The 15,438-nt window shown below is 44.1% G+C and overlaps 1 protein-coding gene across 1 annotated transcript in view; it reads left to right on the top strand.

Moving 5' to 3' along the window:
* OXSR1 (oxidative stress responsive kinase 1) overlaps positions 1–15,438 on the top strand; it is an 81,846-nt gene that overhangs the window by 34,365 nt on the left and 32,043 nt on the right. Inside the window, exon 4 of the mRNA XM_072329398.1 lies at positions 4,794–4,935. Coding sequence (XP_072185499.1) covers positions 4,794–4,935 — 142 coding nt within the window. The remainder of the gene's footprint in view (positions 1–4,793; positions 4,936–15,438) is intronic.

Below are 15,438 nucleotides of genomic sequence, written 5' to 3'. Positions count from 1 at the left end.
GGTGGGTTGTGAATGGTCTGCCAGATCTTAATCTACAAGAACATTGCCTTCTTAGAAATTTAGGATGTTCTTTGTTCACAGGTTTCTCTTTGCTGCTTAGATACTGCTGTCATGGGTGGAAGTTAATGGTTTCCTTATGGAAAACTGGAAATGGGCTTCTGTGGATCAAGTCAGGTGTAATCAGCTATTCTCCATCTGTGCCAAAGTGAGAAAGGCAAACTGCAGAGCTTCCTGCTCTTCAGTGCTTGGGGGGCAGCAGGGAGAGCAAATGGGGGGATTGATTCCTTTTGTGCAGCTGGACAGATGTCTGATCCATCTGCTGCGGGGCTGATGCAAGCAACGAGGACTCCAGAACAAGTTACTCCCTGCATGTTTGTATTTGACGTTTAATAGTTACAGGCTGGGTTTTGTTGTGTGAGGGTAAGCCTATGTGCAGCTGGTTCCCTGGTGACTTCTGCTGTCATTAGGAACTATCAGAGCAGGCTGTGAAGCTTGTTAGTTTGAATGGAAAACCACTTAACTTTCAATTGCTGTACGGTCAGCACCGTGGGACTGCACTTTGCTAAGCAGACGTAATATGGCTTGCGATTGGCGTCACTTACTGGGGCACTTGAATGCTGCATGACAAGTAATGCTAAATGCTCTATCACGTTGCTCAATATCTTGTGGGCTTCCTGTTGGTGTGCTGCTCAGGATACATTTGATAGGCAGCAATTTGTTTAGAGCCACATTTTTTTTTCCCCCACGTCAATCTCCAAATGTTTCCTTTCTTTTGCCTGCTGCTGGACTTCAGAATCAAATATATTTTGCTAGACTTCTTTAAACGTTCTTATCAGTGACACAATCGCTTGTATTTACGTTTAGGCTCCACTTTTGGCTCTTCCTTTGCTTTTGCTTTGTGTTTTCCTGACGTGTTTCTCTTTCTGGGCTTGGAACAACATTTCAATCAGCCTCAGCCAAACTGCTTTTGTTTCTTTCAGCTGACTCCTAACCCCTGTTCTGTGCATGTGTAGCTTCTTCTCTTGCATTTTCTGACTTGGAAAGTACCAGGTACAGTAAGTACCATAGTATTGCACGGTTCTGTCTTCTGGAATAGGAGTTCAAATCTGAATCCTCTCTAGGCTGGCTTAGAAACTGACAGTACTCAGAGTTAGGATGGTGTTCTGAAACAGGATGATCAGTGGGTAGAGCACATGCTTCTGTGTAAGTCTGATCTTCGTTCCAGTTCAGCTGAATGTTCCTGGTTAATGTCTAGCAGTTAATGTGCTGCTGTTTTGGGAACAAGCCACTGTATGCAAAGCAGTCCTTTTCTCCCCTTAGGCTATGGATAGGGCTCCAACCTACTAACCTCCTACAGCTTAATGCAGTTGGTGAAAGTAAGAGCATTTCATAGAATCATAGAGTTGTTGGAGTTCGAAGGGACCTTTAAAGGTCATCTAGTCCAATTCCCTTGCAGTGAACCTGGACATCTACAGCTAGATTTGTCTGCAACAGAGTTATTAACTCATAGTGAGAGCATCGCATCCTTAACTGGCATGTTTTGCATTTAATTTTTCAGGCTGCTATTGAAGTGCTGTCTCAACCTTATAGCAGAAAGCATCATTTTTCTTTTCAGTAGTGAAATCCCTATGACTTTGTGCTTTCAGAGACTTTAGCATTTAATTATGGTTTTCTATATGGGGTCTGGTTATTCAACCACACCATAGCAATCTTCCTGAACCAGAATGTTAGGAGATTACTAATACTGCACACAGCAGTGTATGGAAAGACAGCTTGGCTTCATTCTTCATATCATACTGTGCAGTGTTTTTATGAGGTTGCCTTTGAGTCTAAAGTCAATGCCTACCTCCTCATTCACCTGTCTGTGCACTGGGAGATACACAACATGTTGTATTGCCAGTAGCAAAGCTGTTTTATCATAGTGTAAGCAAAAGAGGGATGAACCATCTAACACTTTCTTCCACAGGAAGGTGGCTCTTCTTTTGCTACTCAGCTGTTCCCTGAGAGAGGCCATTTTGCTGATGGCCTTGTTGCTGTTTTCCTTTCAGTAGAAGGCTGGCAAATTCCTTCACTTCTTTGGGCATCTCATTAGGAAAGTGGATTTTGAAAAACATGCTTAAAATGGCAGGTTGGGCTGAGAGCAGATGCACAGCATGGGTGTGAATCAGCTGTTGCCCATTTACAAAGAAGGCTTGTTGTGTGCGTGCCCTCTCGTCTTTTATTTTTCTTCCCTCTTTTTCTGGGTTTGGGTACAGCCTCAAACTTGGCTGACCCAGGATTTCTGACCAGATGATTTTGAGCACCTTATTATCTTCCTCCTCATGTTCCCTGAGCTCTTTGCAGGAGAGGGGAAATACTTGTGAACGAGGGCCGCTAACAGAGCTCTGGGGGTGGAAAGAGGACAAAATGAATACGTGGAGAACTGCATATTTTCACTGGACTTCTAAACAAGTGGCAGTTTGTTCTCCAGATAAAGGCATGTTTCAGAGGGGAAAAACCTGAACACTGAAAGTGTTTTTGGTCTTTTTCTGTAGGTGTAAAAAAAAATTCTTGTCCAAAATAAGGAACATCAGGGCTCGCAGGCACATACTTACTAGTATGAATAAGTGACAGGCTGAATCCCAGGTGAGTCCTTGTGCTGTACAAGAGAGATTCTCAGCCAGCGGAACCTACAGGGTGAGATCTCACTGAAGGGGTTTGTATTCTGGCTTTGGGTGCTTCACAGGTCCATTCAGTGAAGATAATGCTGCTCCCATGCAGGTAGCCCAGCATGCAGTACAACCTGAGTTATGGTTGGGTGCAAACTTGGGCTAAATCAAGATCCAGGACAAAGCTAACTGCAGACAAGGGCCTTTGTGCTTAGTGGTATTCAGCCTTCCTTTGCCTTGTCTAGGAAGAGTATTCTTGCATGAAATGTTGGGGAGATGTTATACAACTAGACTTCTTTCTTTTATTTGCTTCTTCATTTGCTTTCATTTACTTTTGCTGGATGTGGCTCTGGGCAGCCTGGCCTGGTGGTTGGCAACCCTGCATACAGTGGGGGGGGGTTGAAACTGGATGATCATTGCGGTCCTTTTCAACCCAGGCCATTCTATGATTCTTTTTTTTTCCTGTTTTGTTACTGTGTGTTAGGATCACATCTTTTGCAAATACCACGAGCCAAATAAAGGTTTTTCTGGTGGTAGAAACTGGAGGTGCCCTTCTGGAGAAGAGTGTAGCTGGTCTTATTGCTTGCAGCTGACACAAGGGGCCGTCAGCTCCTTTCCCTGCTCATGAGTGTGTTTTTCCCCTCCTTTTTCCTTGGCTCTGGCACTCATCTATCCCATAGATCATTTATGCTCACTGCTAAGAAAACAGAGCCTTTTTTCTTCTTAGTTGAGCTTTCTGTCTGGCTAGCAGTTATCTCAGTGATGCCCAGCTCCTCTACAATGATGAAGATGGAAAGTGTGTGGCTGGGCAGAGTGGGGCATAGCTCCCCTGCCTGCTGTTGGGTAACTCAGCACACAGCATTTCCCACAACTAAGGGACACCGTGTGCCCATCTGCTTGTTTTCCTGTGCAGTTCTGATTGTGCAGAGCAAACCCTTGTTGTGTGCTGATCTGTATCATCTTTCTGTTCTTCTTTCATAATCCAGAAGTAAACTACCAAGTGAAAACCTACCCACGTGGCTGTTTGGGATTAGAGAGATGAAGATTTGCTGCTCGTCAAATACAGACGTGTTTTGTTTCTCCTCTTTGAAAGTTAGGAGGAATAATCTTTCAGCTCTTCTTCACCGGCTATATTAGTATTAAGGTGTTCTTTTCCTGCTAGCCTTGCTTTTCCAAGTCTATCAGTGCTGGGATTTGTGCTTTGCAGTCATGCCTGCTTTGGTCATTCTTTAAGAATTTCCTAGTGCTGCTGATGTTACTTTGTGCTGGTATCTGTAAAAAACTTAATAGCCAATTACCTGCCGATTGAATCATGTAAACCAGTGTCTGAGGGGGCTACGAAGCACATACCTGGAAAGCAAGCTTAGGCATCCCATGCTGGGGTGTAGGGAGCAATAAAATCTAGCTCTGAGGCGGTTGTCTTTAATCCAGATACGCAGAACATAATATCCAATATACTGTGAAAACAGAACTTGCACAAGAAAAGTGTTATTGGTCAACGATTCAACTTATTTCTGGGTGTAATTCAAAGAGGTGGTTTACTCCATAAACTGTGGTTTGTCACACAAGGTGATGTAATTCACACCATGGCTGGGAGGGAAACGAAGCCTAATGCTTCTAGGGAAGGACCTCAGCTATCCTAGTTCTGTATGCAGTAAAGAAATGATTTCTTCTTGGAGTTCAGCCCCATTTGTTCAATATTCAGTTTTAATTTCCTCTGTATTGAGTTTGTTAGAGCACAGAGACTGATTTTTATTAAGCTTTTTGTCCTATGCTTGCGAGTCCCTGCAGCTCCCCTGTTTGTTCCATTTCCCTCTTTAGTACAAAAACAGCTGTAGCATCAGTATCTACTGAATGCCCTTCCAAGAGCTGTGTGTGTATATGGCTTATATTTTGGCTTGTTCAAAGACTGTAATGGATTCCTTGTGATCGCGGGGTATTTACAGCCTCCCATGAGGATCTGCCTTCTCAGGCTCATGGGTGTAAGGCCTGCATTCTTGCCACTGCTTTCCCTTCAGGAGAATCTCCGGCCACTGACAGATCCTCCTGCTTCTCTTCCCAGTAAACTTCTGTACAGAGTGTTTATAAAAAGTATACAAATCAGCTCTTCTAGTTTAAGCTAATGTGTTGAACTATTTTCTCTAGGCTCTGTTTTGGATATTATAAAGCACATTGTGGCCAAAGGAGAACACAAGACTGGTGTCCTGGATGAGCCCTGTATAGCCACGATCCTCAAGGAGGTGCTGGAGGGGCTGGACTACCTGCATAAAAACGGACAAATCCACAGGTATTTTTCATGTTTCTCATCACTGTCCTGAAGTGTGCAACACTGGAACAGCAGTTGAGCTGGGATGACCAGACTGCATTCTGCTGTTAGAGAGTGGAAAATAAAGATTGGGGCTTTACTGAAACTCAAAGAGTTCAGTTTTCTGCAACTACTTCTTTAGAAAATATATGAGCACGACAAGTTTGGGTAAACCCTGGGATATCTGAAGTTCTTGTATAGCAAACCTCTTTCCAAATGTCAAAGTCCAGCTACAAAGAGTGATTATGAGGTCTGGAAAAGCTTTGGCTGCTCTCACGTCTTGCAGAGCTACAGAAGAGCTACAAATCACTCGCTATGAGTGCTGTGTAAGAAATGTCGGGCAATTTAATAAGGAGCCCTTCAAGCCTGGTTGTTTTTTTGTTCTTTATAAGGTAGGATGCTGCAGGGTGAACATCGTGACATTTAAATTTGGGTGTTTTCATTTAAAAAAGACGGAAACAAAATTAGAACTGAAAAAACTGTTCTGTGGACAAAACCAAGTTAGTTAACTAACAGCCTCGTGTGGTTTGATGGATCACTGAAACGTGGGCTTACTGTGCTGCTCTGTCATTTTGGGACGTATTTTTAAAGCATGTTTTCCTGTCCCCTGGTGTTTCAAGGTGTGGCGTAGTTTAGAAAGAGAGGTTGCCGATTCAGTATGTTCTGTCATTTAAGAAATAAATGGACAATCTTAAGTATGCACTGAAAATAGAACGTATGGCTTGCGGGTAATATACGTCATCCCAGCCACACGCTGCTGCTGGGAACAGCAATCTCTTCTTTGGGAATTCTATGAGCTTGGTTGTCTTCTGGTACAATGCCATTATAAACTTGCTCCAGCCCAGCAGCAGCAATGCTTGTCCTCTTGTGATATAGCTGCTCGAGAAGAGGTAACTCTTTCCGCCAAAAATATTTTAATTAGAAAATCCACGAAGCGTTAATTTCATAGTTTTGATCAAACTGAATGGCCTTTGTGGGTTTGTTTGTGCTTTAAAAAGGAACAAAGGGTCGGGAGCAGCTTTGGAATGGTTCATTCGCCTGAAAGAAATCTCAGATTTCAGTTTCCAGTCTCCATTACAATTCCTGTTTAATAGTTGTTTTTGCTGAAGATGGTTCTGATTCAAAGCTGTTCACTTAACTTTCGTTGTTAGAAATGACTTCAAGCAGCTCTAGGAAGGTAATGTAAGAGAACAGGTTACTTGCTCTTGCACCCTTACTTTAAATAATTCACCCAACCATGTTCATCTTTGACTTCCAGTTGATTTTTTTTTTGCTTATTTAGTTCATCTTGTCCAATTAAATCTAAATGTAATTCTTTCCTACCTGTGAAGCAATGGATGGGTTTGTAACTGGTGGCTGAGAGCAAGCTTTACTTGCCTCTGAGGGAAGAAATGTGCTTCCTTAATGGAGTTAATCATACTGGCTTGCATTTGATCCAGATGTGCGTACACCACCGGGATAAACACAGCTTAAAGTTGTATGAGGAAAAGTCCCATCTGCTCTACATGCGAATGGCTGTATGGTTTTCCCATTTTGCTTAACACGAGGGGTCATAACAGTGGCTGTGCCTGAATGGGAACGCAGATGGAAGTCTTGCCAGAGATGCTTTGAGAGGAAGTGTTTAAAATAACTAAACTTTGCTCCCTTGGGCCAGCTTAAAGCATCTGGCTCTAGAGGAAGCAACATCAGGTGATGGCTGAGCTGCTGAATGTGGTGTCTGTGATGAAGGGCAGAACCTCAGACCAGAACGGTCAGCTGTGAAGGGTAAGAACTGTCAGTCTGACGTTAGGTATTGAACAACAAACCCAAGGGAAGCAGCAATCCAGCAAAGCATGGAGTTCAGCTGGTTACAAATGCAGTTGGGGTATTATTTATGTGTCGTCATACCTTGGTGAAAATGACAGATTCATTTATTTAGGGACAAGGTCTGAGTGAGAAACAAATCAGTACAATTAGCACACCTGCAGTTGGACAAGCAGGCTATTGAGAAAGCCCAAAGGATAGGTGTGTGGATCCAACTGTTGACCTGAAGTGGGAACAGCTTGTTACTGCTGTAAGTAATCAGTCAGACCAGAGCAAATGTGTATCCGATGGTGGAGCTCGATGCTTCTGTATTATGTATCATGTTAAATGGGTAAATTAAGTTAACAAGTGGAAAACCGCCTTAATGAAATTCTGCTGCTGCTGAATGTTACTGTGCATAAGCTTGTCTTGAACTTAACGCCACTTCCAATTAAGGTTTGGGGAGCTGGCTTTGCAAGGGAGCAAAGGGGACAGGAGAGTGGTTTGACAGCATTCTCTAGAGGAGATTGGAAAGGCAAATATCTAGTGAAGGCTTAAATTCTATTTTTCTTTGTTTACTTTCCTAATTAACAAGCAGAGCTATGCTGAGGCTTGAATAGGTGCCATTGTTCAGCAGCAAATGCTTGGGTTTCTCACATTGTCCTAAGTTCCATCTTTTGTAAGGGTTGAACAGGATCTGAGGCCTTATGGAAAGAACAGAGGAGAAAGCAGAATAGGTTTTATCATCTTGAAGCAGTGAACAATTGCAGGTAATCCCTGTCATCTTTCAAAACCAGCACTGTCTCCCCTATCTCAGGGCTGGCAGCTCTGCTTGAGTTGTCAAGTCCCTGTGCCAGCTGCTGTAGTCACCAGTGTGGTTTTCTGTGTCACCTGGTGATCCCAGCGGCACTCTGAAATCCCAGTGCTCAGTCTCATGCTGAGGGAGATGGACTTGGAACCCTTCCTATGGAGCTGTCCTGCAGGATCCTGCTCAGCTGCTTTTATGGAAGTGGACCAAGACCAATGTGCCGTGCTGCACTCAGGCTGATCTCACTCGGGTGACTGCAGCAGGGTGACACAGGGCAGCAGGGGGGATATGATGCAGCTCTCCCTGTTTGGGCTGCAGTTCCACACTGGATCTGAGGATTAGCAGTTATCCAGCGGTTTGAAAGACCAGGAAATAAAGCAAAAGCAACCCATGAGGTTTTTTTTTGGGGGGGGGGGGGTGGTTTGGAGGGGAGCTCCAAGCATTTTCATGGCAATCAGACAACTGTATCATGCTGATTAACTGTTACAAGGGCTCTCTGCCTTTCTCCCTATTTTTATCTCTGAGCTTATCTTCTGTTTGTGATTAGCTGTTGTGTAACTGAATATTTCAGTCCAGGTGAAATGATATATTTGCATATACTTAAAGTCCCCCATTGTAGCACAATGAGTACGATGCATGCTTGTCCTTCTGTAAAAACAAGAAAGCATAGGCAGTGCTTTGGGGGTTGCACGCACTTGAAGTGCTGTCATGGCAGTGATCCAGCTATAAATTTGTTTGGTGCTCTACTTCTAGGGTGGAAGAGCAGCGCAGCAGCACATTTGATACTCCAGGTTAAATCAGCTTGTGCTCCAACACAGCTTCACTGTGTCTGCTTCTAACTCTATCACCAATACATATTTGTCTGTGTGATTTAGCAGAAATGCTCTTCTGGTAGTGAGCTGGATATAAGATGAAGGAGCTGATGGATATGTTTTGGCAGACCTCAACTGTCTTACAGGATTCAAGCTTAATTTTCACGTAGCTGATTAAAGCATTGATATCTGGGTTGGCAGGTACCGTGGTAAAACTAGATTTCAGTATGTCTCTTAGCATTTTGCCAACTGAAATACTGTAGTCCTTTGTTTCCGTAGCAGTGCTGTAGGAAAACATCCTGGCCCTCTTCCAGCTATGGCTGTAATCTTGTTTTAGGGAGCACATTTTTCAGAGTGGAATTTTTGTAGGGAAGGAGCGAGTCGTGATGATGTGGATTCACCTCTAATTGCCAGTTGGATTTTGTAAGTAGGTATGTGAGTAATTGGAGAGCTAGCTACTGCTCAGCCATGGGAGGTGGATTGCCCCAAGTCGCAGAGCCTGGTAGACTGTTTCCTTGTATAGAAAGTTGGCACCAAAGTATGGGAAAAAAACATTGTGTCCCTGGGTATGGAGAAGTGCTGGGCAAACACCCTTTAGAGGTGTCTCTTAATGAAGGTTTCACAGCCTTAATTTATAAAGTGTGGAGTTGTCTGAGCGATGGTGTTGTGTGCTGTCATGCACATTGGTGCGGGCAGGCAGGGAAGATGCTGCTCTGCTTTGTACGCAGGGATTTTTGTCACCTTGCTGGGTGATGTTGAGGGCACAGAGAACACCATGCACTCTGTGTGCGCTGCTATTGGGCTGGGTCATGTTGTGTCAGTTGGCAAACCAGCTTCTTCTACTGCAGCATTCATAGAATGATAGAATAGCTTACATTGGACAGGACATTAAAGCTCATCCAGTTCCAATCCCCTGCTGTGGGCAGAGCTGCCCCCCACCCAATCCAGGGCTGTCTGTGGCCCCATCCATTGCGTTGCTGATTTGGTTTTTTTTGGTCCCCTTTCTTATGTGAAGAAACGTTACGCGAAGAGAGTTTGGGAGTTGAATGCAATGATAATGCAGATCCTTTCCAGCATGGCATATTCTGTGGTTCCATAAAGGTAAGAAGCAGGAGAAGAGAGGTTGGGGTGATCTCTGAAGGTTTTGGTCAGTGATCCATGCCCACGTTGCATGCTACCATGGTGTCCTGCAGTTCCTGAGTGGTCAGGAGTATTATTTGAGTTGGATATGTTGGCAGGGTAACAGTCCTCATTCCATTTCAGCAGTGTTCTCGAGTGAGAATATCACAGACTGACTTAGCCATACACATTTCACTGCAGCATCCTTGTTTGTGATGTCTCAGGTCACTGCTGTTACCAATGTAGGTTATTAGGAGCCAGGATTCCTGAAATAGGCTCTTGTAAGGTCTCCCCAGCAGTAGGTTAATTAAAGTTGCTGGTGTTCATCCTTCCCGCAGTGATGCATAAAGTCAATAACCCACTTCAAGTGACCACCATCCCCTGCTGCAATATGGCAACTTCTCCTTTACAGATCCTAAAACCAGTGCATGTGGAGTTGCCTTAAGCATTTATTCAGATTACTGCAGTGTTTTCGTTTGTGCCTTATGCTAAAGCACAAGAAACAAATCATTTACTGAATTTGTATGGTAACATTAAGCATGCTTTAACATTTTATGAGGTTACATCAGGAATTATTTCTGCACGTTAACTAGATCGAATTATATCCTGTCTTGCGGAGTTCTTGGAAGGCTTTCCAAAGTAAAACATCATACTTTCAAACAAAACTGAGACAAAGTCCACACACATTTAGGACAACAAACAGGGAATTGCTATAGAGAAATTCATCACTTAGTGGAAAGCATCACCAAGTTGGACTGGGGGGTGCCAAGTGGACTGTTTCCATTGTAAAGATATCTTTTTAATGTAAACTAACCCAATTTTATAACTGCTTTCTCCATGTTATACAGACAGCTGGATAAAATAAGGCGAGCTTTCCTCTTGTAACACTGGCTTGACTTAAAACTAATTCCAGGTTTAGGAAAAGAAAGTCAGACCAGCGAGCTGTGGGTGGCTTTGGAGATATGGATGGTGATTGGGCCTTGTGCGTATACAGATATACAGCAGGGCTGCCCATTGCCTTGTGGGAAACAAGGCCTATTTAAGCTGTGTTGTATCAAAATCATGGGTTTTATTTGATCCAAGGTGATTGCATTTCCTGGAATGAACTTTCATCTCTGTCATGATGTGGTGAAAGCTGGAGATGCGTGAATCATTGTCTTTCTTCATTCATCACTGACTTTGACTAAGTGAGCGGCAGTCGTGTGCACAGAAACAGGATCTTCCCCGCTAGGAACAAGGTTTAGAACACACATGCTTTATTGGTGTTGCCACAGGGAGTGTGTCTGCTTACCTGCATGATGAATGATTGGGCAAGAAATGTTCAAATAAGGCCAGGTTATAATTGGGTGTTGTCTTCCATTACCAATGGTTAAGACAAGGCCTCCCAAAAATATCCAGGCCTTCAGGGGAAGGAGGCAGACCTGGTGACTCTGCAGAAAATGCTGGTTTTCATGCAGCAGCTGTTTAAGGAGCTCTGTGCCTCATCCCTGTTGCAGTCCTTACAGAGGTAGTGGGATCAGGAAATGGAAGGGCTGAGTAGATAAATTTGTGGAAGAAAACCTCAGTCCACTTAGAGCTGCTGTTCAGTGGAATGAGAACTGAGATTTAAAGCCTGTAGGGCAGGGTCCATTTCTATTAGGGAACTGAGGTGAAAAACTACAATTTCTGGCTGAAGAAGGGAAGCTTTATAGAGTGATGTATGACGTTGGAGATGTAACTTTTCTTCCATGGACAGCTAATGGCCTCAGACCTGTCAGCTGTTCTTGCTGCTTGGCAGATCCTCGTTGCCATAAGCTGATGAATGTGTGCACATGCTTGTATTACGCTGCTCTAAGCAGTGCTGTGGATTGGGTGGGCTTGTGTACAGGAGGAGGAAGCAGGGCTCTGAGGTTTGTATGCTTTGACCATCATGGTGAATGGTGATAGGGCTAGGCCTGCACTAATCGTAGGATCATAGAATGACTTGGGCTGGGAGGGACCTCAAAGATCACCTTGTTCCAACCCATCTACTTACAGCTGAGCTTACTTGGATACTGGTGCTGGGCTGCAGGTGTGGCAGTGGAAGGTAAAGACTGAAGCATGAAGGAGCCACACCTCGTGTCAACCACTGTAAGGCTTGTCAACATGTGGGATGAGAAGGAAAACCATCAAAGGACAAGGTTGGCAAGAAGTGTAAGCTGGGCGGAATTTGCTGAGAGAAAGGAAAGTTGCAGTAGGGCAGTGAGTGATGTGGCACTTTTCACCTCATGCTGTCTCACTTTGTCAGACATGCACTGAGTTAGCTCAGCTCTCTGTACTGCCTCAGCATCTTGCCATCCCTCGGAGCTATTCAGCTAGCTGAGATGACAGCAAGAATTCTGGTAACATCTCTGACAGGGTGCTTTGTATGTTCTCCTGACATAGTGACTTAACCTAAAGTGAATCAGACTTCTGAGTCATGCTTTCTTGGACCCTAAACCTCAGACTTAAATAAAGAGGGAGTGTACTAAGTAAGTGCATTATGGATCCTTTGAAGGGTATTTTATGCTATCCTAAAGGAAAGCACAACAGGAGATTAATTTGTCATGTCACTCTGACTAGGATTGTGTTCCAGCCATTGAAGTAGGTTAGAAAGCACTGGAACATTCTTATCTATGCAAATGTAAGGCTTTACAAATCCTACTAATGTGCATGAGACTCAAAGTAAATAATGAGTTTTCCTGCGTGGCCAGTGTTTTGCTCCTGTTTTTAGGCTCTGCTTTTTCCCTGCAGTTCAGAGGTGTGAAAAGGAGCAGCGACTGCACTTCCCCAATCCTAAGAAACACCACCCATTGCCTGCCTCATCCCTGCTGTGCTTTGTAGCAGCCTGGTTGCTGGTGTGTGCCTCAGTTGCTAGTGGCCACAAGAGCTTTCTGGGATGCCTGTGGGTGAGCAGGAACAAATGGAGCATCATTGGGGTGGCTGGAGGGAGGAATATGGAAGCTGCTCTGCTGCTGGAAGAGCTCTAGCAGTTATCTTCTGAGTCTAGCTCTGCACGGTTGGGTACAGCACTGCAGCTGTCAGTAATTGTGTCTCACTCAGAAGTTCAGTACATAAGGCTCACCCCTGTGGTATGAAAATGGGTACATGTGGCTTTTTTTTTTGATTGAGAATGGGAGCGTGCTGCCTTACAGCACTCCTAATACTGTTGTCTCGAATGTCAGCTCATGTGTTGGGGAGACAGAAATACTGCGATGCACTCTCACGCTCCAAGCCCAGTTTCCATTTTGCAGCACTGTCTCAAATGGTTGTGCTGTTCCTGTAACTGACTGCTTATATCCTGGCTCATAAGGGAAGAAGAGGGAACACAGGTAACAGTGAACTATTGAAGAGAGAATAACGCTCGATTGTGGAGGAAAAGGCCCTCGTTTGGTGCATAATGTTACAAATTGATTCACATTTAACTGCAAGTAGAGAGATTGTCCTGAAAGCGTTGTGCAAATTACTCAGAATAATGTTGACTGCAGCGGTTGTTGATATTCATAATAAATATTGGGTTGTTCGTGACCATTAACAGAAAACGGTAGTTCTTCTATCTGCACCTTTTTTGTAGAAAAGAAATATACTAATGGAACTTGGCAGGAGCAGCCCCACCTTGATCATGCCAAATTATGCATTGTAGAGTTCAGCACATGGAAGTGTATTGTTGGAGCTGGTGTAAACTGCGTCTAATGGCAGATGACTCATGGCTGTGCTGACAGCCGACATCGCATCCTAAAGGCACGTACAAGCAGGTGATCAGAAGAGAAAGCACAATAAACAAGGCTTCTCTTCTTCTTCCCATTGCTGTTTTCTCCTAGATGCCAGCTGCACAAGTCTTTGCTCAGGTCTTTTGCTGACATTGCCATTTCAGTGGCCATAAATGGATGTCCCAGTTGTTGCTCCTGGTGTAGACTTTTGAGCACAAGCTGAGCAGATTCTTTTCAAATTCCAAACAATATCGAGGCTTTTAAAAGTACTCAAGAAGTATTGACTTAACGTGCTTCATTATTGTTTGTGCCAGGACTATACCCCTACAGCTGGTTATTGGTAATACCACATGGAGCAGCAGGTCTTGATACACCCTTAGTGTTGTCTTTGCAGTGACAACACTGTGACAGTGCCAAGAGTCAAAGGCAGACCTGGCCACTAAGCAGGATTTTGAGGGCTTGGATAAGCTTTTCATAGCAAGAACAAACCATTAGGATACACTTCATGGGGTCACTTTTCCCTGTCTATTGTACCACAGCGCTGGGTAGCCTTGGGAAGCTAAACCAGTTCAGGATGTGAATGAGACATTTCTGTCCTGAGGTGTGGGGAATCTGGCTTTGCACTGGAGGAGGTTGGAACCTCTGGTGTGAAGTGCAAGATAAATAAAAACAGAACCTATATTTTGGAGAAAGGCTCTTGGAAGCTTTAAGAGAGAATAGTGTAAAGGGACAGAAAGCTTTTACTCGGTAACTTCATTTAAGATGTGATATAATCACTGTTCATGCGACAGCCCGAAGCTACTTCCTGTTTCTAATATGATAACTACACTAGAGGCACACCATTTATTCTGACTGTATCAGCCCAGGATATGGACCTTACCACGTTAATAGGGAGTACCTTCAAATTGTTATACTTGGCTGTAGCTATATCCTGGAGTAACAAACTTCATGCCATTAATCTTGTTGGGCCTATCAGTATATAAGAAGAGAATAAACAGGAAACCACCATTCCTCCTTCCCTCTGCCTCACTGCTTTAAACGTAGTTAGTCTTAAGGATGGTTTTTAAGGCATACTGATTTTTTTCTGACCTCAGGAGAAGCTAAAGGTAGGGAATCTGTGTTCATCCAGCAGTTAATCTGCCCTGTGCTCCTTGCTGCTGCAGGTGACATACCTGCATACATTGCCTTCATAGTGGGAGGAGGAATGGCAAAGCTGGGCAGTGTTCCAGTGGTTCAGTGACTCCAAAGCTGAATCAGTGTCCCCTTGGTGTGCTTGTCAGCACTCTGATTTGGTGCTCTGGGGTGGAGTGTACCACGCTGGGGTGAGTAACTGCATTCATGGAGGCTGATCACCCGGAAGAAAAGCCACATCAAGCTGTGATTTCATTCTTCAGTATGATTTGAATGTTTGGCAGTGGCTGGTGAACTTCTTATCATAGCAACAGCTTGTTTTAATTTCTTGAATCAGCTCAAAAGCAGCATACTTTTATTGACGTTTGTTTCCAACAAGGAAATATGTAAACTTTAATTGATCCAATCTGGAGTTAGAAAACAAGCCTCTGCAAATGAGAGAGGTGGTGGGTGCCCTATCCCTGGAGATGCCCAAGATCAGGGGATGGGGTTCTGAGCACCTGATGGAGCTGAGGATGTCCCTGTTCATTGCAGGGGAGCTGGACCAGATGGCCTTTCAGGGTCCCTTCCAACTCAAGTGATTACGTGTGTCTCAAAGGCATCTTCTGTAGATGCTGACAGAGATCTCTTCCATCTCCTGTTACAGTCTCTGATGGCTTTGTGGGAGTATAGAGGATATGCAGTTTGGTGACTCTCAATTAAATGGAAATAAACTCTCCAAAGCTCTGATTGTATTGAATTTGGCCAATGGATGCTGCAAGGGGTGGTGTAGTTGCATTTTTAATGTTGTATTTAATCCTTCCAGATACTTCCCTGTACTTAATGGTCCCTGAGCGCTGCGGTGCTGATGCCTGCTTGTCTATGAAGGCTGCAGCTCTTAGAAAAGGAAGGGTAATGCTCCTTGGCAGGAAAGCTGGCTTTCCCCTTAGAGCACACACATGTTTGGCCAGCATGAAATAAGCAGGGCTGGAGCTGGTTGACAGCGATTTGGTTTGTGTGGTTATTCCAGTACCAATGTTGGATCTCCTTAGTGCATGAAAACCCATTCTGATATTAAATCAGCTTCTTGAGGTTAATTCTGAATATCATTCAGTGTTTCCATGCATCTTTACCTGCATCATTAAAA

Source organism: Excalfactoria chinensis, chromosome 2, assembly GCF_039878825.1.
Source record: "Excalfactoria chinensis isolate bCotChi1 chromosome 2, bCotChi1.hap2, whole genome shotgun sequence".
Taxonomy (NCBI): Eukaryota; Metazoa; Chordata; class Aves; order Galliformes; family Phasianidae; genus Excalfactoria; species Excalfactoria chinensis.
The sequence above is the reverse complement of the archived record's forward strand: the minus strand, read 5'-3'. Positions and strand labels throughout refer to the sequence as shown.